General features: G+C 38.5%; 1 protein-coding gene across 18 annotated transcripts in view; it reads left to right on the top strand.

Moving 5' to 3' along the window:
* PEAK1 (pseudopodium enriched atypical kinase 1) overlaps window positions 1–23414 on the top strand; it is a 313439-nt gene that overhangs the window by 222875 nt on the left and 67150 nt on the right. For all 18 annotated transcript variants that reach the window (XM_061394757.1, XM_061394739.1, XM_061394745.1 and 15 more), the window contains one exon: window positions 18878–22134. In XM_061394757.1, the coding sequence (XP_061250741.1) occupies window positions 18992–22134 (3143 nt within the window). In that variant the 5' untranslated portion in view covers window positions 18878–18991. The remainder of the gene's footprint in view (window positions 1–18877; window positions 22135–23414) is intronic.

Genomic DNA, 23414 nt, shown 5'->3' with positions numbered 1-23414 from the left:
GTTCCAAAACTATGTAAGAAATGTCTCCTGTCTTCAAGGAGCTAAGTGTAGTGAGAGAGAGAGAGAGAAAGTTGTATTCAAACAGTCATAAATACCATAGAATGGGAAATTTGAGGAGGAAACAGTTAATGCTTTAAGAGGATGATCCACAACTTCACAGGGGAGTTGGCATCAAAAGTTTTGTAGAATTTTTGAACAGTTGTTATATGGTAGACATATAGAAGATGATTTTTTTAAAGGGTAAGACAGTATCTGATCCCAGAAGAGCATTATACTCTAAGTTCAAATAGATTGTATAGACATCTGAGAACCAGTCATGATTTTATGAAGAAATCGGTAAAGTGGTAAAGATTTGTTTTTTAGAGGAATTAGGAGACAACAGAATACCATCTCAGTATTTCAAAGAGGGAATAAAATCCAGCACTTAACCTGGCATTGATTGTATACCATATGAGAAGGACGAGGAGAGGGGTCAAGTTGACCTAGCATAAATGCCTATGGAAGTTGTGATACCATTCATTGTTATAGTGCTCAGAAAAAGATGGAGCATATTTTGGAGGAAAGACAACTAATTTTGTTTAGAGTGGTGTAACCGATAGTTGGAAGCTGAAGTCTGAAAATTCAGAGCACAAGAATAAGAAGTGGAGATTCTGGGAAGATACTGCACTCTTATATGTTTGGGAATAGACAAGATTACAGAAGAGATGATTAGAAAGAAAGTCTTTTGTAAAGAGTGATAATGGAAGGGGCATCTTTTTGAAAGTGCAGTGGGGTACGCATATCTCCATTCAAATAAATTAACATTGTTATCTCAGTGAATTCATAGTAAAGTGGACAGGGAGTGTAAAATCAAGGGCAACGTGAGAGAGATAGTTATACTTCACCACTCATAAGTAGAGCATTCATTATTATTTCTGTACAAAAATACTGGCTTGAGTTGATCAAGTTAAATTTGTGTGCAAACAGAAGAGTCTAGAAGTGAGACCTGAAGGTTCTTTCCTACTTTTTGTCTGGTTTTCAACTTTGCCCTGAATAGGTAATCTTGCCAGATTAACTATGTCCATATAAAAGAGTTGTTTCTTATAATATGTGAGAAATATTTTTAATTGTTTGAGGTTGTTGAAGGACTGATAAAGAATCCACCTGCAATGCATGAGACCTGGGTTCGATCCCTGGGTTGGGAAGATCCCCTGGAGAAGAGAAAGGCTATTCACTCCAGTATTCTAGCCTAGAAAATTCCATGGACTGTATATAGTCCATGGGGTTGCAAAGAGTTGGACACAACTGAGCGACTTTCACTTTCACTTTCAAGGACTCTGACTACACGTCATTTCTTTCATTGTTAACTTTGTTTGAATGGGGAATTTACTGGTGGTCCAGTGGTTAGGATTTAAGTGCTGTCACTGCTATGGGCCCAGGGGTTCAATTCCTGGTCAGGGAACTAAGATCCCACAAGCTGTGTGGCATGGCAAAAAAAAAAAATTAATGATTTAAATTGGCACTTTAACTAAAACTTGCATTTATATAATTTTGAATTGGTAGTAAATTTTAGAAACAATTTAAAAGATATTCACGTTATCAAACATCATGTTCATTGTGTTGTATGTGTCTGTGAATCAATGTATGTACAAGTGATCTGTATACAGGAAAAAGACTTGGAAGGGTATATAGTAAGCTTTTTGGTTTGGGGTTTTGTTTGTTTGCGTATCTGTATTTTCTGATTGCTTTCATTATATAAGGAATTAAGTTATTTCTCATTTAAAAAAAAAAAAAGGATAAAGGCCAGGAAGCCTAGGGAGTTTGACAACTTGTATAAATTTATATCTAATTAGTAATGGCCTTTAGCTTTGTTCACTTGCATCTCTGAAAGTTCAGTTGATTGGTAGATTGTTATGATAGGAATGGAAATGCTACCCAATACTCTGGCAACCACAAGGACCAGGAGCCCAATACCTGTTAAGGAATGGCTGGCATCCTACCTGTCACTTTACATCCAGAGAAGCATTGGCTGTCTGTAGTGGTCCAGTGTTACACACCACAGGCATGTATGTTCACTGATAAGGAGATTAAAGACCTAGAATACTTTTGAGAGCAGTTTAGCTTTTCTTCTTTCTGATTGTGATCCTCTTAATATATATATTAACATCTAACAAACACCCTAGAGTCTAAGCTTCTGTTGTTTTCTTGAGACCAGCCCTGGAGGAAACCTGTTGGCATATGTTCATGCCCACCTGGACAATGTGAATCTTCTGATCACAGTTGACATCCTTCATGATTCATCTCTGGTCTGTCTCATCACTTCACTTCCTAAGCCCAAGTTTTATTTTTCTGCCTTTTATCTATGGTAAAATAAAGGTAACCAGAAAATTGTCACTTTGCCTTTCTCTTTCCTTCCCACATCTATGTCAGCATCCTGAATCTTTTGTATTACTCTCACTAAAACGTTTGCACTCAACATTTGGAGTAAGATTTATATAAGAAAACAGCAATTAAAGTATTTTTAATGAAAAAATTTTAGATATGGACTAGTTGGCTTTAGGCTGTTATTTTCATTCAAACATCAGTTTTCTCATTTTCCACAGTTGAAGTAGTACAACTGTTGCTAACTTCACTGTCTACACTTCTCAGTGTGCCCCTGGGAAAGTCAGCCTGGGTCTTCATCTAGGGAGACCCCAGAGTCATCTTAAGTCACTGTCCCTCTCTCCTAATGTCCTGCTGGCTGATATGTACTGTTTATTTGGCCTCTCACATTAGCCCCTGCCCATTAATGCCAACTGCCCACATTAGTTTGGGGCCTTACCTGGTATGGTATTACGAAAGTTGAAGCAACCACATTTCCTCCAACCTTACCTCTTATCAGTATATCCTTTCCATATCCACCTGAGTTCTTAAAGCATAGTAATATTGTATTACTCTATTGCTTGGCAACTCCTTCCTGATAAAATCTGAGAGCATCTCTTGAAAATAATCCAAAACACAGGTCCAAAATAGGATGCTAAAGTTTCTTTGCAAATCAGTTGATTCAGAACTTGGGAGTGCATTTTCCTTGTAGAAATAATACATGGTAGGTTTACAAAATAGCCAAAACTTTCAACTAAAGCATCCATAATTGAAGCCTCCCAGTTTAGTTAACAGTGTTTCCACCTGGAATGTCAAAATGCAGTCCAAATATGTGTAGAAGGTATGGAGGAGGTCATTTCCCTTCCTATCCTCCATTGGACATAGAGATTTAATAAAGGAAGAGATTTAATAAATAAAGGAAGAAAGAACTAATATTTATTAAGTGCTTATTATTTATCAGTCTCTGTTAGGCACTTTACATATTTTATCTTTTTTGAGACACAGTTGACATTTAACATTGTGTAAATTTAAGGTATTCAGTGTGTTGATTTGATACATTTATATATTACAATATGATTACCACCATAGCATACCATAGAATTAGCTCACCCCACTATCACATCATATAATTATCATTTTTTGTGTGTGTGGTAGAACATTTAAGACCTAGTCTCTTAGCAACTTTTAAGTATGTAATACAGTATTGTTGTCTATAATCAGTATGCTCTGAATTAGACCCCCAAAACTTACTCATCTTCTAAGTATGACTACATCTCCCAATTCTCCTATCCTTCAGTCCCTGATAACCACCATTTGGGTTTCCCAGCTAGCTCAGTGGTTTAAAAAAAAAAAAAAAATCCACCTGCCACTCAGGAGATGCAGGTTTGATCCCTGGGTCAGGAAGATCCCCTGGAGAAGGAAATGGCAACCCACTGCAGTATTCTCACCTGGGAAATCCTATGGACAGAAGAGCCTGGCGAGTTATAGTCCATGGGTCACAAAAGAGTCAGACACGACTTAGTGACTAAACAGCAGCAGCAACCACCATTTTTACTCTGTTTCTATGAGATTGGGTTTTTAGGGTTTTTTTAGATTGTACATGTAAGTGATATAGTACTTGTCTTTTCTGTCTGACTTATCCCACTTAGCATAACACCTCAAGGTCTATCCATGTTGTCACAAATGGCAGGATTCCTTCCTTCTCATGGCTGAGTAATATGTTGTATATACAACATCTTCTTTGGCTATTCATCCACTGATGGTCTTGTAAGTTGTTTCCATTTCTTGTCTATTGTAAATAATGCTGCAGTAAATGTGAGAGTACAGGTATCTTTTTAGTGAATTGTTTTCATTTCCTTTGGATGTATACCCAAGAAGTGGAATTGCTGGATCGTATTTGCAGTCCTATTTTTTTTAATTTTGAGGAACCTCCATACTATTTTGCATAGCGGCCTAACCAACTTACATTCCCATCAGTGGTGCACAGGAATTCCCTTTTTCCACATCCTCATCAATACTTTTTTATCTCTTGTCTTCTTAATGATAGCCATAACAAATGTGAGATGATATCTCACTGTGGTTTTGATTTGCATTTCCTGATGACTAGTGATGCTGAGCATCTTTTCATATACTGGCTGGTCATTTGGATGTCTTCTTGGAAAAACGTCTGTTCAGTTTTTCTGCCTATTTTTACATCATATTTTTTATCTTTCTGTTATTGAGTGTATGAGTTCTTTATATATTTAGATATTAACCCCTTGGGCTTCCCAGATGGCGCTAGTGGTACAAAACCCACCTGGTAAAGTGGGTAATCTGGGTAAAGAACCAATGCAGGAGACCCAGGAGACGTGGGTGTGACCCCTGGGTCAGGAAGAGCCTCTGGAGGAGGGCATGGCAACCCACTCTGGTATTCTTGCCTGGAGAATCCCCTGGACAGAGGAGCCTAACAGGCTACAGTCCACAGGGTCACAAAGAGTTGGACATGACTGAAGCGACCTAGCACACACCCAAGCATTAACCCCTTATCCAGTATATTGTTTGCATATATTTTCTCCCATTCTGTAACTTCTTTTTTCATTTTATTGATTTTTGCTGTACAGAAGCTTGTTAGTGTGATGTAGCTCCACTTGTCAATTTTTGCTTTTGTGGCTTGTACTTTTGATATCATATCCAAAAACTGTTCCCAAGACCAGTGTCAAAGAGCTTTTTCCCTGTGTTTTCTTCTAGAAGTTTAACAGTTTCAGATCTTATGTTCAAGACTTTAATCCATTTTGAATTGATTTTTGTGTGTTGTCTAAGATGGGGGTCCAGTTTCATTCTTTGGCATGTGGCTGTCCAGTTTTCCCAGCACTATCTATTGACGAGACTGTCCTTTCTCCATTGTGTTATTCTTAGCTCCTTTGTTATAAACTAATTGGCTATATATTCCTGGGCTTATTTCAGGGCTCTCTGTCCCATTTGTCTATATGTCTGATTTTACTGTTTTACTTACTATAGCTTTGCAGTATACTTTGAAATTGAAACACATGATGCCCCCGCCTTTTTCTTTCTCAGGATTGCTTTGGCTATTCAGGGTCTTTTGTGTTTCCATACAAATTTTAGGGATCTTTTTTTTTTTTTATTTCTGTGAAAAGAAAATGCCATTAGAATTTTAACAGGGACTACATTGAGTCAAAAGGTAAGAGATTAAATTGTTATTTTGAAATCAGTTGTGTTTCTACACACTAACAATGAAATATATGAAAAATAAAACAATCCCATTTATGATGGTATCAAAGACAATAAAATACTTAGGAGTAATTTTAACCAAGTGAAAGTGAAAGATTTATACAATGAAAACAATATTTTGTTGAAAGAAATTGAAGACAACACAAATGGAAAAATATTCTGTTTGTGGATTAGAAGAATTAATATTGTTAAAATGTCCTTACTACCCAAAGCCATCTATAGATTCAGTACAATTCATTTTAATGACAATTCTATAGGGTAGGTGATTATTATACTCCTTTAGCAGATGCTTAGCAAATTAATAATGTAAATGAGATCAGAAAAGGAATGATTACCTGACATAAGAGAATATTGTTTTTAAGCACTGCTTTTCAAACTTCAATAACTTATAGGCTCCTTTTAACTGATTTTAAAGCTACAGTCTTTTAGTATTGATGTACATTATTATAATTGTACTTAAATATGAACAAATATAAAATTAGGTATAAATTCTTTATGCTTACATTTCTTATGTAGCTATAAACTAAAACAGATTTAAAAGTGAGGTACCCCAAGAAAAAAGCCTGTAAAACTAATGAAATTCAAATTAACAACACTATTTTTGTACAATAGATATTGTGGTGAAACAATTGCTGCTGACATGTGAATACAGAGCTGCCTGCAACCCCCCTGATTTTTTTTTTGGCACCTTTCATTACCATTGGCTCTCTTCTTCTGCCACACTTCTTTCCAGAATATTGAAAATTCAAGGCTGGTACAAAGTGCAGTGACTGCACCATGATGTCATTTCGGTCTTTACTTAGTGGAACTGTGTCATTTACATATTAAGTAAACCTCTTCTTTTCTCCTTATTCCTAACAATCAAAGTAGTGTGCTTGATACAAGCTCAGGTTAGAAAAGCAAATATATATGTGTATTTGTAATACTGTTACAAATCATGATGCTGTGCTTAGTTAATAAGTGGCCATTGTAGTGTTCCATTCTATGTTTACTTTAGATTGTAAACTTTGGTTTCAGTTCAATAGAGGGTCTGTTTTGGAGTACTCATCAGTTCAGTTCAGTTCAGTCGCTCAGTCGTGTCCAACTCTTTGCGACTCCATGAATCACAGCACGCCAGGCCTCCTTGTCCATCACCATCTCCCAGAGTTTACTCAAACTCTCAACCATCGAGTCGGTGATGCCATCCAGCCATCTCATCCTCTGTCGTCCCCTTCTCCTCCTCCCCTTAACCCCTCCCAACATCAGAGTCTTTTCCAATGAGTCAACTCTTCGCATGAGGTGGCCAAAGTACTGGAATTTCAGCTTTAGCATCATTTCTTCCAAAGAACACCCAGGACCAATCTCCTTTAGAATGGACTGATTGGCTCTCATTGCAGTCCAAGGGACTCTCAAGAGTCTTCTCCAACACCACAGTTCAAAAGCATCAATTCTTCAGCGCTCAGCTTTCTTCACAGTCCAACTCTCACATCCATACATGACCACTGGAAATACTATTGCCTTGACTAGATGGACCTTTGTTGGCAAAACAATGTCTCTGCTTTTCAACATGCTATCTATGTTGGTCATAACTTTCCTTCCAAGGAGTAAGCGTCTTTTAATTTCATGGCTGCAGTCACCATCTGCAGTGATTTTGGAGCCCCCAAAAAGAAAGTCTGACACTGTTTCCACTGTTTCCCCATCTATTTCCCATGAAGTGATGGGACCAGATGCCATGATCTTCTGAATGTTGAGCTCACACACCCTTGAAAATACATCCTGGATCCCAGGTTGATACTCTTCATGTATTTTAAGCCATTATTTATTTATGTGGTGTTCAGTCGCTAAGTTGTGTCTGACTCTGCGACCCCATGGACTGCAGCATGCCAGACCTCCCTGTCCCTCACCATCTCCTGGAGTTTGCCCAAGTTCATATCCATTTAATCAGTGGTTCATATCCATTTAATCAGTGATGCCATCCAACCATCTCATCCTCTGCCACCCTCTTCTCCTTCTGCCTTCAGTCTTTCCCAGCATCAGAGTCTTTTCCAGTGGGCTTCAGCTTCAGCATCAGTCCTTCCAATGCATATTCAGGGTTGATTTTCCTTAGGATTGACTGGTTTCTTATATATTTATTAGAATAATCCTCCAAATACTTCTAACAGGAAAGACTGTTAAGCTAATTTATTATGATATCTCTATGATAACTCTTTGAAAGCAATAAATTTATATTTCTATAAAGTATTGTATAACTCAGACTTTCATTAATTTAGAAGTACTTTTTCTCTTTAGAATTTCTAGTTATAAATGTCTTATGGAATGTACTGTTACTCTGTTCTGTAACTGGGAAGGTAAATTTTAGTTTGACTAGAAAAAGAATGCCTCCTACCAAATTTTTAAGTCATGCAAGACAATAAAGAATAAAGCCTCCGGAAATGGTGAAGCATGATAACAAAGGACATTATCGCTTCCCCTGATTATGTTGCTGTAAGCATTCAAGTGGGATTTCTCTCAAAATAATCGGCTCTTTCTTGGGTCTCTTTCCTTCCCAACCTCTTTCTCCCCTCCTTTTCTTCTTTCTCTTACCTTTGACTCTTTCACTTCCTCATTTTCCCTCTTTCTTATTCCCTTCTTTTAAACATGAGATCACCTATCTTTTCACATCTCAATTAGTCTACAGTCTCGCTTTCTTCATTTGACGGTTGACAACAGTGGAGAAGAATACAGTAAGGTTCTTCTAACAGCGTCTCACCAATTGCTCTCAATCAGCCACTTCATAGGCCCTTCCAAATAAGGATGGTTCCTGACTCAGGCTGGTCTAGATGAAAGAGCATATTTAATTTGCCTCAGAATATTCACTCCAATACTCTGAAGTACAAAAAGGAAAAAAAAAAAAAAAAGCACCACCTTTGGGGCAGCCCAGGTAGCTATTTGGCTCTTAGTTTTACTCCTAACTTGCTCTTCAGTGAGTACATGGACCCTGCAATCTCAGGAGTGAGCTGGGGATGGTGGGGTGTGCCTACTTCTAACACTGCTTTGCTCAAGATGGAATTCCACTATGATAAGCAGTGCTGCTGTTGAGTGAGCTGTTTTTCAGGTGCCACCGTGCTTACATTTAAAGCAGCCTCCAGATACCATACGTAGCTGAACTCCACCATTATACGTGCATGCATTCATCCATTCTGGCTCTGCACATTAGCTGTGTGACCTTGGACAAGTCTCAGTTTCTTTATCAGTGAAGTGGGGCTATACACATCATAGAGTTTTATGAGAATTAAGAGTTTTCATGGGTAAAGAGCTTTAAATGGTGCCTGGCATTAGCTGGCTAAAATTGCTTTCATTCAGGAAGCACTTATTTAGTATCTGCTATATTCCAAACAATCCAAGAGATCTAGAGATGAAAAAGACACAGCCCTGCATTCTGGGGACCTATATAATATAACATGGTCTTACAATAAAGATATTTAGGGAGTTAGGTAAAGCTTCATCACAGGTAAATTTTGAACTGGGTCTTGAAGGGTAACCAGACTCTTGCCAAATGGAACGGCATTAGAGAATATACATTCCAAGCAGAGGGAATCATTTGTGAGTAGAGTAAAACTGAAAAATACTATGGAGTCCTTGGCTGTTATTAGATAACATTTTCACCTGCTCTCTGATGCCTACCTTCTTACATAGGGGTCTGAAGTGGGTTCAGTGAACATCTTGGAAATTATAATCTTATAACTAGCTGTTACCTAATTTATAATAATAATAATTATTTAACTGGTTCATCAAAGAATTTGAACTGAAAAAACGTGTCGGGGCCTTAGCAGTGCCTCTTCACAGTGACGCATCTGCTGTTGCACAATCCTTATCCTGAGATGACCACCATGTGACAGGAACAGTAAATTGTTAGAAAAAAACTGGTGGTTAGAACAACTGGAAGTGGGTGGTCTTCCTCCTTTCAGCAGAGCTTTTTAGTTAAGGTTTCTAAATGAAGTAGGTCTTACCTTGGTTTCTTCTTTAGACAGAAGAACCTTAAGTCTTAAGATCTTGCCTGTTCTTATCATTAGCAAAGAACTGTGTTTTTTTTCCCCCTTTGGTCAAATCTCAAATTAAGAAGGTTCCTTTTATTCATGGAATTTCCATTTATGTGCCCAATTCAAGCTGTGTTTTATCTCCTACAAAGCCTCTTCCTGCAGCTTTGCTTTCACTTCCTCTCCCCACCCTTGTAGTCATGTACTGAAGGGTTTGGCAGCTGGTTGAGGTATCCGTCAGCATTTTTCACTGTGGAAGGAGAAAAGGTTGGAAACAGTTACGTGGGGATACTTGTCACATTTTCCTTTCCTTTTTTATTTAAGTGACCCACTCGTTCCATTACAAAAGCCTAATGAGAACCTTGGCTTGTAAATTTTACTTTAGTAGCCTAGAGCTGGACTACAGTAATGTGTTGGATGACATATAACCAATAGTTTCTCAGTGAAGAGTATCCTTAAAAGCCCATGTGAAACAGTGAGAATTCTTGATTCTGCCCCTTTGACAGTATGACAGGTTTTATGAAGAGTGATAATGGGCTCTGGGAGTCACAGGATTGGGGAAGGAGCTGAGCAGTCCATTCTCCATCCTCATTTATTAACAGATTCTCCTTGGATGCCTTTAGGAAATACTCTGCTTATGGTATTTAATATACCACCAGCACACTCTCACCTTCTTCACTGACTTGGAAATTGCATCTAGCTTGAGGAGCTCTGACTCTTTCTGTGGGCCTGTCTATTCCAACTTTGAGATCCTGTGTGGATTTGGCTGTCTTGTATCAAATCTGCTTGAAACAGTTGGACTATAAGCAAACTAATTATGTCATTGACTGTATAGCAGTAAAGAGAGTAAAAAACAGTATAGATTCTTTAAAAGCTGTCATGACTAGACGTGAAATAAGCTACCCGTGAACAGCTTCATCTATAGCCTGAAGGGTTTTGGCCTTGAAAACTGTCAGATATTAAATCAGATTTTAGATCGTGGAATCCTGGCTAGCTCCTAGGGGCAACTTCAGCCATTACACTTTGTCACCAAGCATTTCATCTGCAGGATTTGCTTTGAGATTATAAGGGATGTGGAGACCAATGAGTTTTTCCTTATCCAATGTTCCATTTGATGCTCCATAGCTGACCTGTTGTGGCAAACAAATAGAAGACACCAGGGTAGACTGTCATATATCCTTGCTTAAGTGCCTCAGGAGACACATTTTTTATTTCTCAAGCATGACTTTGGTGGCTAGAGTTTCCCATTTTGGAGGTGTCAGTGTTGAGCAGACAAAGCTGCTAGTTATTGATTGCCATTGAAGTCATTTCAAAGGCAGTAAAGCCCAAGGACTGCTCTTTGGATAGAGCTACAACTGGTGTAGCTTCTCTTTCTAAGAGCCTGTTACAAGTTAAAATAGTTTTGACAGTGTCTTTAAGTGCACATCTTTGTCTCCAAACATAATTAGTGTTGAAAAATGAAACCCTCATAGTTAAGGCTTTGTGACTTAGACAGCAGCTCCATCTGCTGCTTGCTAAAGGTGTTTGCTTGGTTCATCTCTTGGTTTTATAAGATTGAATACAGACAGACACAGAACTTAGAATGCCAAACCCAAGGCTTCAGTTTTATTGATGGGTTTCTATTGCACACAGCACTGACATAAGCTGATTGTGTTCCTGGTGAACCTCATTTGTCTATCCTGTTGATAATGTGATAGCTGCTAATCAACTCAGCAGCATCTCTTGACTGAATTGACTTATGTGCACTCAAAATAGAGAATTATTTTTACTGTCTACCAGCCTTGGAAAAAGCAAATATACTCTACTACTTACAAAGAGAAAATTTAATCCCTCTCTTTCATCAGTGGGTTTAACTTGGTTAACAAGATATTAGGCTGGGATGCCTTATTCTTTGTCATCAGTACCACATAGGCTAAGTAGACAGGAATTTTTTTTTTTTTTAAGATTCTTGATAACTGAAAGGAACTTCCACAAACTGCTAATAGAAGTCACTTCTGAATAATAGGATTATGCATGATTTCATTTTCTTTATGCTTTTCTGAGTTTTCACAGTGAGCATACATAAGAAAAGAGCAAATATTTTATATTACAAAAGAAAAAAGTAATTTAAAACCAGAACATCCTATAGGTAGCTATAGCCTTGAGTTGCTGTTCTCAGTCTTTCTCATTCATTTGTGTGGCCTTTTCTGGGCTTCAGTTTCCCTTGTCAATAAAAGAGAAGAATTGAACTAAGGGCCTGCTCAATTTTAACATTCTAAGGTTTGTAATTATTAATATCTACCCCCTTTTTTTTCTCTTTTCAGCCTCTCACACTCCCCTGTGTCTGTTTCCAGTATTTGTAGTCAACATGATCTAGTTTTTGCCATATTAAAATAAGGAAATCCTTTCAAGACCCCCTCCCCCATACTCCCAGCTCTTTCTTTCTTCTACCTCCCACTTAAACTTTGCCAAAAAGTTATCTAAAATTACTCTCTCTCATCCCTCTTCGACTCACCACAGTCTGCTTTCCATCCCTGCCACTGCACCAGAATAATCTGGGCTGAGATCACCAGTGAGCTCACAGTGCCAAGTGCAGTAGGCACATTCAAGTTCTCATTCTCTGTTACCTCTCAGCAGCATTTCAAGTACACACAATGAAATCTCATCTGGCTTCTATATCATTACACTTAGGGCTGTTATTTTTGAGTTTACTTTGGGGAATATCCTCTTCTCCCTGGTTCACCCACCAAGGCTACCTCCCAAGCTCACTCTCTTTTCTTTTTGGCCTAGCTATTCCTGTCTTAGTAGATCCCAAATAGAAGAGAACAGCAGAATTCCCTTGTGTCCCAGACTTCTAAATTCAACTGCTTGCTCTGTAGTATGCAGGCTAACAAAATATGGACTCGTAATCTTCCCTCCAAATGTTACACCTCCTCCAGAATCATCAGTCTCAATAAATGGCCCCACAAATCACTTGAATGCATAAACCTAAATCCTCAATGTCTAAAATCCAGGGTTTCATCATATACCTTTATCTACTTTCCCTGAAGCTACATCCTCATACAGATCCTTGCCATATCTTATTTTGCCCACAACTGCCCTTTAAATAGTCTCCTGGTCTCTTGTACTGTTCTCCCCTAGTCCATTCCCTATACAGCAGCCAGAACTGTCTTTTATTTTTTTAAGTCAGATTTATTGAGGTTTGATTTATATATAGTAAAATTGCCTTTTTTAAGTATACAGTTCTATGAGTTGTGACAAATGCATGCAAGCATATAACCACCACCGTACAATATTTGGATTGTTTTCAGTTTTTACCTGTCAACCTTTGCATACAGTGTTTAGTGTAAACACAAGTTTTCATACCTGGAATGTAATTGCTGGGTTACCTGGGAAGTTTATGTTTAACTTTATAAGAAACTGCCAAACTGTTTTCTGAAGTGACTGAACTATTAGCATTCCCACTAGCACTGGGTAAGAATCTCAATTGCTCCATATCACATCCTCCTTAACCCCAGTTTTTGGTTTTAACTTATTTTAATTATTCCAATAGATGTATGGCAGTACTTACTGTAGTTTTAATTTGTATTTCTGTATGACTAATGATATTTAACATCTTTCCCTTGTTTATATGCAATCCCTTTACCTTTGGTGGAGTATCTGCTCAAATCTTTTGCATTTATTTTTATTGGATTTATTTTTCTTGAATTTTGAAAGTTCTTCGTATATTCTGGATACAAAGTTCTTTGTTAAATATGAACATTGCAAAAAATTTCTTATCTGTGGCTTGTCTTTTCATTCTCTTATCAATCAGTACCTTTGTCAAAACAATTTTAGTAAACACTAAATTATCAATTTTTTCGCTATGGATCATGCATTTAGTGTGGTATCTACGAACTCTTCTTATCCCAAAGTTGCAAAGAATTTTTCCTATATTTGCTTTCAAAAGTTCTGTAGCTTTACATTTTATACTTAGATCTGTGATCCCTTTTGAATTCATTTTTGTGTATGAGGTGTGACTATGGATTAAGGTTCATTTTTTTGCCTATGGATATCCAGTTTTTCTAGCACATTTGTTGAAAGGTATCCTTTTCATTTTATCAAAAATCAATTAACTATATTTGTGTGGATCTATTTCTGGTCTCAGTTCTCTTCTATGTCTGTTCTGATCTATATCCAGGATCAGTAACCTTTTTCTTTAAAGAACCAAATCATAAATATTTTAGGTTTTACAGGTGAAAAAGCAGAAACCAAGATATTGTTATGTAAACACTTGTATAACAAGAAAGAAAATACATTTCCATGAATTTCATTACAGAATTCAAAATGCAAAAATTGAGGATAGTTTTTTTTTTTTTTTTGTAAGACAGCTCTACTTAAGAAGAAGAATGGAATTCTGTTTCAGGAGAGGGATAAATAGTTTGTGGTAAGATCAACAATGATTCATTTTGCTTCGTTCAGGTTCAGAATTAGTGTTTCCTGTCATCAAAGCTGATTACAAATATTTATTTATTGATGCATATCTGTAATGAAATTTCACGTATTTTTATCTTTGAAAATGTTTTTCATACAAGTGATTCATGTGGCAGTGGAAATGAAATTTATGGAGTGCTGAAAAGTACTGCAAAATGATGAGGGTGCTACATGGTCTGTCATAACTACTCAGTTCTCCATTGTAGCACAAAAACCACCATCAGTACAGTTCAGTCCAGTCACTCAATCGTGTCCGACTCTTTGCGACCCCGTGGACTGAAGCACGCCAGGCTTCCCTATCCATCACCAACTCCCACAGGTTGTTCAAACTCATGGCCATCGAGTCTGTGATGCCATCCAACCATCTCATCCTCTGTCATCCCCTTCTCCTCCTGCCTTCAGTCTTTCCCAGCATCAGGGTCTTTTCTAATGAGTCAGTTCTTCACATCAGGTGGCCAAATATTGAAGCTTCAGCATCAGTCCTTCCAATGAATATTAAGGACTGATTTCCTTTAGGATTGATTGATTTGATTTCCTTGCAGTCCAAGGGACTCTCAAGAGTCTTCTCAAATGCCACGGTTCAAAAGCACCAATTCTTTGGCGCTCAGCTTTCTTTATGGTCCAGGTCTCACATCATACATGACTACTGGAAAAACCATAGCTTTGACTAGATGGACATTTGTTGGCAAAGTAATATGCTTTTTATATGCTTTTTAATACTGTCTAGGTTGGTCATAGCTTTTCTTCCAAGGAGCAAAGGTCTTTTAATTTCATGGCTGCAGTCACTATCTGCAGTGATTTTGAAGCCCAAGAAAATAAAGTCTGTCACTGTTTCCATTGTTTCCCCATCTATTTGCCATGAAGTGATGGGACATGCCATGATCTTCATTTTTTTGAATGTTAAGTTTTAAGCCAGCTTTTTCACTCTCCTCGTTCACTTTCATCAAGAGGCTCTTTAGTTCCTCTTCACTTTCTGCCATAAGGGTAGACAATATGCAAACAATTGGACCTGGCTATGTGCCAATAAAACTTCATTTATGGGCACTGAAATCTGAATTTCATTTAATTTTGACTTGTCACAAAATAATACTTTTAATTTTTTTCAACCATTTAACAATTTTAAAAACATCTTTAGCTTATGAACATACAAAAACATGCAATAGACTAGATTTGCCCTATGGGTTGTAATTTGTTTACCCCATTTCTCTCATGTATACATATTTCTATCCTTTTGCCAGTTCTACCTTGTCAGGATTACTATAGCTTAAAAGTCTTTTTTTTTTTTAAGTAATTTTAAAATGTTTATTTACTGAATGACAGTTATTTTATACTACATTGATGGGCCTCTAAAATAATTCTATTAAACAGCTATGAAAAATTGTATAACCATTAAGGTACCATATACATTAAAGGAAAATTTACTTTTTCTATGGATCATATGAACATTAAAATAACATTAGCAGAATAATTATTTTGCTACATATTCACAAATTTTATCAGTTATTTAGCATATTTATTATTCATATTTGGTCACTGATATTTTTCTGTATAATGTAGTTTTAGTATATTTTTTTGTAATATTTTCAAAAAATTAGCTATAATACCACAAAGTTGCATTTTATGGTTAATAAACTTGAAGCTGTTGATATCCTTAATTGACTCTTCTCTATAATCAGAGCATTTTTAATTGAGAAAATATTCTTCCTACAGATGCTGATATATGTGGTAAGCTCAAAGCAAATTCCTCAACAAAGGAGGAAATTCTCAATTCTAATTTTATTTTGAAATTAGTAAATGTTTCAGGTCAGATACCTTCATAGTTTCTGACTTTCTTCCTCCATTCAGAGTACTGTTCTTTTTTTTTTTTTTTTTTAACTTTACAATATTGTATTGGTTTTGCCATATTAAAAATCTTAAAATCCAGTAATATGAGTCCTGCAACTTTGTTCTTTTCTGAAATTATTTCTGGCTATTTTAGTTTCTTGGCCTTGCTATATACATTTTAGAATCAACTTGATGATTTCTACAAAAAATCCTCTCAGATTTTGGTTGGAATTATGTTGAATCTGCAGAGCAACTTGGGGAGAATTGACATCTTAATTACACTGAGAGAACTTGATATATTTCTCTATTTATTTAGGTCTTTGATCTCTTTAATCAGTCTTTTAGTTTTTTGCATATAGATTTTATGCATACTATATTAGACTTATACCTAAGTATTTCAGGTTTTTTGGTCAAAGCTGTCTTTTTAAAATATAGATTATGTCATCTTGTTTCCTTGTTTGAAACCCTTTGGTGGGTTCCCACTGCCCTTAGGAAACTCTATACTTTAAAAGACTATAAAAGGCCCCACGTGATGTGGACCCTGCTCTCTTTTTCAGCCTAATTTTATGCCATTCTTCCCCTTGCTCAAAATGTTTCAGTCTAAGAATAGCAAGAAATGGTTTTATCAACTAAAGTATATAACTTTTAGAACATTTGAAAGAGTAAATTAATACTTTCAAACAAACACTTGAAAAATATATTTTAACTTTATTGAAAAAAGACATTCCATGATCTCCAGCAAAGAATGAACTTAGATTTTGGCCAAGTCATTGGACTCTCTGTGTGGAATTCTTTGATCTTTGTCTGCATTTCTTCCACTGAGGCAGAGTGCTCTGTGAGTGTTGTTTACAAGGGATGTAGCTTTGTATATATTAGCTAAAGAAAATGTTCTTTCCTTTCTTATAAATGTGCTGAAACTTGACGAAAGGCTGTGTTTCTGACAAACCAAAGACACTGCTCACTGTCATTGTCCATGAATGAAGATAAACTTTCCAGCTATTAAAATGGTTCTTACATGTACATGCCCACTGCCAGCTTTATTATAATATCCAAAGTGGAAACATAAGATTGTAGTGGGAAGGTCTGTAGCACTGTGCCAAAGAGAGAGACAAGAGAGAGAGAGAGAGCCACAAGATTTTTTTTTTTTTTAAGATAAGCCTCAAACTAGCACATTTAATCAACTAGTATTTATCCAGCTCCTTGCTATTGTTGTTTAGTTACTAAGTCGTGTCTTAACTCTCTGCGAGCCCATGGAACGTAGCCCACTAGGCTCCTCTGTCCGTGGAATTTCCCAGGAAGAATACTGGAGTGGGTTGCCATTTCTTCTCCAGGGGATCTTCCTGACCCAGGGATCAAACCTGTGTCTCCTGTTTTGGCAGGCAGATTCTTTACCACTGAACCACCAGGGAAGCCCATCCAACTCCTTACATTAGACATATAGAAATTAATAAGATATAGCCCAGGCTTAGATTTGGGAGAATGGCATTGAAACATGCGAAATGTCATGTATGAAACGAGATGCCAGTCCAGGTTTAATGCACGATGCTGGATGCTTGGGGCTGGTGCACTGGGACGACCTAGAGGGATGGTATGGGGAGGGAGGAGGGAGGAGGGTTCAGGATGGGGAACACATGAGAAATAAAGGAATAAAAAAGTTCAAAAACCAGTGAGAAAATAGACAATTAAAAGTGAAAGTGCTTGTTCATGGAGATATGTCTAAGTGACTTTGATGGTACCAAGGAGAAATGAGTAGCCCAGTGGGATTTAGAGTTTGAAAAGACTAGTTGATTTTTTAAGACATAAGGCTAGAAGGGAGGCAAGGACTATATCCTAAATACCTAAGAGGCTTGTATTTCATCCTGTAACTCAGAGGTTCCAACACCTCAGTGTACATAGAATTACCTGGAGACCTTGTTTAAAGATCAGATTCCTGGACTCTTCCGTAAGAGACTGACTTTGGGTGTTTCCCCAGGTGGTTCTTACCCATCTAGCAACCCCTATCTGACATTTTTGGAGCCAATGCATTAGGTAATATTGAACCACAGAATAGTTCAGCTAGGTAATATGGTGATCATATTAAAATTATAGGAAAAAAAAATCTGATAGTAGTAGAGAATGGTGGAGTCACTTGAGAATTCACTAAATGCAAATTCTGATGCAGTAGGACTGGGATTGGACTTTAGATACTACGTTTCTAACAGCCTTCAAGATGATGCTGATACTGCTCTACTAAGGACCACAGTTTGAGTAACAAAGGTAGAGAGGTTAGATTGGGATGGGGTGAGGCTACTGGCATGGAGATCAGTTAACAACCTATTGCAGGAACCTAGGCAAAAGATGGTGAGTATGTGAACTACCAGCAGTGTCTGGTAATAGGAAGGAGTGCCAGTGAAATGTAATAGATAAAGTTGGCAAGACTAATTTACAAAAGGCTTTAGGATGTGTAGTTAGGCCTGAGGGGAGAGGTGTCAAGAATGATCTGAAGGTTGAAGCTTAGCTATCTAGGTAGATGATAGTGACAGTAGCTGAATTAGGATAAAGACAGGGGCAGAAGGTGGCCTGGAGGGTAGAGGAGGGCTGGCTAGAGTATAAAAGCATCTCAACAGTTGAGAAAATAGGTGGCCAAACAATTAGTCCTGGATGCATTGTGTTTGAGGAGTCTACGAGGTATCCAAACATAAAGGGTAGGCAGAAGAAGAGGAACCCACCATGAACTAAGAAGTTTTAGGTTGGAGGATAACAGAAAGAATGGTTTCATTTCCAAGAGGGGAAGCTCACAGTATCACTGTCACAGAGACATCAAATGAAATATTATATATACTTGGTTCAGTGAGAATGCATAAAATTATGGCTTAAAAACTAGCATTTCAAAATGCTAATTAACTAAAGAGAACTCATAAAGTGCCCAAATTGGTTTATTTCTCAGTCTTTTGATTTAAGGAAAGTTGGAGCCAATATTTTCTAATTATTCATCAAAATAAACTTCATAGTACCTTTTCCATTCAGATCTTCTTCTTCTCTCCCCCTTCTGCCATCAGGTTGATCACACTTAGAAGAGCTGCTAAGGAACACAGGGGAGGTGAAGACTAACAGATGAAAGTTTTGCCATGCACTGAAAGGAGAGCATTGTCTGTGAAGTTCTATTTTTAAAAATGTCTGCTTGTAATACCTTTACTGAACACGTTTGGAAACCTGGTGAATGCAAGAACTGCTTTAAACCTAAAAGTTTACACCAGCTACCCCCAGACCCTGAGAAGGCACCCATCACCCATGGCAACAAAACTAATGCCAACCATAGTAACAACCACCGTATCAGGAACACTGGAAACTTCCGGCCTCCTGTGGCTAAAAAACCCACTATCGCTGTGAAGCCCACTATGATGGTGGCAGATGGGCAAAGTGTGTGTGGTGAGCTTAGTATACAAGAACACTGTGAGAATAAACCTGTCGTCATAGGATGGAACCGAAACAGGATGGCCCTGAATCAGAAACCACTTAATAATAATAATGAAGATGATGTTGAAGGATTTAGCCATGTCCCTAAGCCTTATGGGAATAACGATAGTGCAAAGAAGATTTCAAATAACAATAATGGACTAACTGAGGTGTTAAAGGAGATAGCAGGCTTGGATACCACCCCTCAAATAAAAGAAAATGAGACTAACTCCAGAGAGACATTCTTAGGAAGAATAAATGATTGCTATAAACGATCCCTGGAAAGAAAGCTTCCACCAAGTTGCATGATGGGCGGGATGAAGGATACTCAGGGCAAGCACGTTATTCTGAGTGGGAGCACAGAAGTGATCAGTAATGAAGGGGGTCGATTCTGTTACCCAGAGTTTTCTAGTGGTGAAGAGAGTGAGGAAGATGTGCTTTTGAGTAACATGGAGGAGGAGCATGAGAGCTGGGATGAGAGTGATGAAGAACTGCTGGCCATGGAGATTCGCATGAGAGGGCAGCCTCGCTTTGCCAACTTTCGGGCAAACACTTTGTCTCCTGTGCGATTCTTTGTGGACAAAAAATGGAATACCGTCCCCCTGCGAAATAAATCTCTGCAAAGAATCTGTGCTGTAGACTATGATGACAGTTATGATGAAATCCTGAATGGTTATGAAGAGAATTCTGTGGTCTCCTACGGACCAGGAAGCACTCAGAGCATGGTGTCATCCGACTCCACATCCCCAGATTCCTCTTTAACAGAAGAGTCACGTTCTGAGACAGCCAGCAGTTTATCCCAGAAGATCTGTAATGGGGGAATTGCTCCTGGTAACCCGGGAGATTCTAAGGACATGAAGCAAAGTGAGCCCAATTATGAAGGCCTCTCTGGTAATGATCAGGAGAAGGACTCCTCACAAGCCTCTAAAAGCTCGGTAAAAGTTCCAGAGACACACAAAGCAGTCCTTGCTCTCCGATTAGAAGAGAAGGATGGCAAGATTGCTGTACAGACTGAGAAGCCAGAAAGTAAAGCCTCTACAGATATTGCTGGGCAAGCGGTAACCATAAACCTTGTTCCTGTGGAAGAGCAAGCAAAGCCCTACCGAGTTGTGAATCTGGAACAGCCTTTGTGCAAGCCGTATACTGTCGTGGATGTGTCAGCAGCCATGGCCAGTGAGCACCTTGAGGGCCATGCTAACAGTCCCAAGACTAAAAGTTCATCTTCTACTCCAAACTCTCCGGTGACATCACCTGCATTGACATCAGGACACATAAGTGCCCATTTCCAAAAATCCAGTGCCATCCGCTACCAGGAAGTATGGACTTCCAGCACCAGTCCACGACAGAAGATACCTAAGGTTGAATTAATCAGCAGTGGGACTGGACCAAATGTCCCTCCAAGGAAAATCTGTCACAAATCAGCACCTACTTCACCCACAGCTACAAATGTTTCCTCCAAAACCATCCCTGTGAAGTCACCCAATTTGTCTGAAATAAAATTTAACAGTTATAACAATGCCGGTATGCCACCTTTTCCAATTATCATTCATGATGAGCCAACTTATGCTCGGAGTTCCAAAAATGCTATCAAAGTTCCCATTGTAATCAATCCAAATGCGTATGACAATCTAGCCATTTACAAGAGTTTTCTCGGAACCAGTGGAGAACTTTCAGTGAAGGAGAAAACCACAAGTGTAATAAGCCACACTTACGAAGAAATAGAGACTGAAAGCAAAGCGTCTGATAACGCTACTAGCAAACCCACTGAATGTCCCCAAGCTAAAGCGTTTTCAAACAGCACAGAGCGTAAAAGGGGCTCAGTGGCTCAGAAGGTTCAGGAGTTTAACAGCTGTCTTAACAGAAGTCAGTCTTCACCACAGAGAAGCTACAGTTCCAACCACAGCTCCCCAGCAAAGCTCCAGAGAACCACTCAAGAACCTGTGGCCAAAACAGAAAGCACTCAGGAGCCTCAGGTGGTGGGCGGTGGCAGTAGCACCCGAGAGAAAGCGAGCACCGTGCTTTCTCAGATGGTGGCTTCTATCCAGCCCCCACAGTCTCCTCCAGAAACGCCCCAGTCTGGCCCTAAAGCTTGCAGTGTGGAAGAGCTTTATGCAGTTCCTCCCGATGCCGGTGCTGCCAAGACTACACCCAAGGGTACACCGGTGCGCCCCAAATCTCTCTTCATGTCCCAGCCCAGCGCTGAGGCTGAAGCACCTCAGACCACAGAAAGTCCTACCACCAAAGCACAGAAAGATCCACTCACAAAGCCAGTCACCACCCCTCCCTCCAAATTAGTGACGAACCCCCAAAGCGATCCACCAGCCCCTTTTCCCCCACCACGCTCGACTTCGTCCCCTTACCATGCGAGTAACCTTTTGCAGAGGCATTTCACCAACTGGACCAAGCCAACCAGCCCGACCAGGTCAACGGAAGCTGAATCAGTTTTGCACTCTGAAGGCAGCAGGCGGGCAGCTGACGCAAAACCTAAACGCTGGATCTCATTTAAAAGTTTCTTCCGCCGTCGGAAAACAGACGAGGAGGATGACAAAGAGAAAGACCGGGAGAAAGGGAAACTGGTGGGCCTGGATGGCACAGTCATCCACATGCTGCCACCTCCTCCAGTTCAGCGCCATCGCTGGTTCACAGAGGCAAAAGGAGACTCCAGCGAGAAGCCAGCCATTGTCTTCATGTACAGGTGCGACCCTGCCCAAGGCCAGCTCAGCATGGATCAGGGCAAAGCCAGGGCAGAGCAGTCAGCAGTCACAGAGAAGGGGGGAGCAGAGGAGGGGTCACTACAGGACTCAGAGAAGAAGAAAAGGAGTCATTCATCTCCATCACAGATTCCTAAGAAAATTCTCAGGTATGTAAAATCTACTTGTGGAATATAGGAATTTTTTAAAACATATTTTCAGTTGCTGAGTTTTTTGCCATCTTTAAGGTTGTATGAGAGCTATTTTTGTTTTGTAAATAGCACTCAGTGGCCATCATCTATCTTTATAACTGCATTCCAAGAGTAGAATATTATTAAAATGATCGTATTGCACTGGACAAGTTTTATGGCCCTGGATCTTTAGCTAAAGTAGCCTGCTGCATTCTGGTAAATGCAGAGGAACTTTAACATAGACAAACAAATTTGTAACACTTTACTAGCAATAAATAGTATGTTTTGAAATGCTATGGTAGTATGAGGAAGAAATAAGATCAAATGAATAAATGGTGATACTGTTCTTTACTTCACTTTAAGTGAAGTCAAACTCTTTAAGCAATTTTTTTTTTTTTTTGGCTTTCACTAAGGTGTTATGTCTATATGGATTATTTTTTAGGGGAATATTTGTTGTTTTTACTTCTATCTCTTTCTGTCCTATTTCATGTGTCATGGAAAGGTTGGGGAAATGGCAAGCAGTTTATACTTTTTTAACATGTAGGCGAAATAAGAGAAGTTAGTTATTAAGGTTGAGACCAAGTGGTATAACTCTCAATCCAACTAGGCAAACTGCACACGCATACCCATTATCTAAGCATCAGTTTGCTTTAATACTTGAATACCTGTCTGTTGATCACCTACCCTTTATAAGTCATATCCCAAATATTTATATCAAATCCTTGTAATAGCCCTATAAGCTGAAAATCAGAGAAATTAAGAATTGGCCAGATTCACACAGCTAGTAATTGTCAGAGCTAGAATTCAAACCTTGATCTGTCTCACTCTACAACTTTTATTCTTCCTATAATGTTGCATTGTTAATGTACATAGAATCAAACAAAATTTTTATACTTTCACTTGTAATCACTCACATAAACATTTATGTTTAGGAAGTGTACGGTTTTTTTCTTTCTCATTTGTATTTTAAGCAAACTTAATGTACTTCCAATAAGAACAAGGAACTGTTATCCAGGTTTGTAACAAATGGGATGATTTCCTTGTATCCCCTGCCCTTTTTACTCTTACAAAGATACGCCCTGAGTATTCCATTCATCTGATTCTGAGTCTTCCTGCCTCTTGATTTACAGTGAGCCTTCTCTCCCAGGTCTGGCCTTCTCTCAGCAAAGACAGAAAACTCTGGTTCAGGACAGAGTCTCTCATCAGCTTTTCTTTAGAAAAATGTAAATAAAAATCAGCCCTTAATGCCTTCATTTCTT

This window comes from Bos javanicus, chromosome 21, assembly GCF_032452875.1.
Source record: "Bos javanicus breed banteng chromosome 21, ARS-OSU_banteng_1.0, whole genome shotgun sequence".
NCBI classification, from domain to species: Eukaryota; Metazoa; Chordata; class Mammalia; order Artiodactyla; family Bovidae; genus Bos; species Bos javanicus.
The sequence above is the reverse complement of the archived record's forward strand: the minus strand, read 5'-3'. Positions and strand labels throughout refer to the sequence as shown.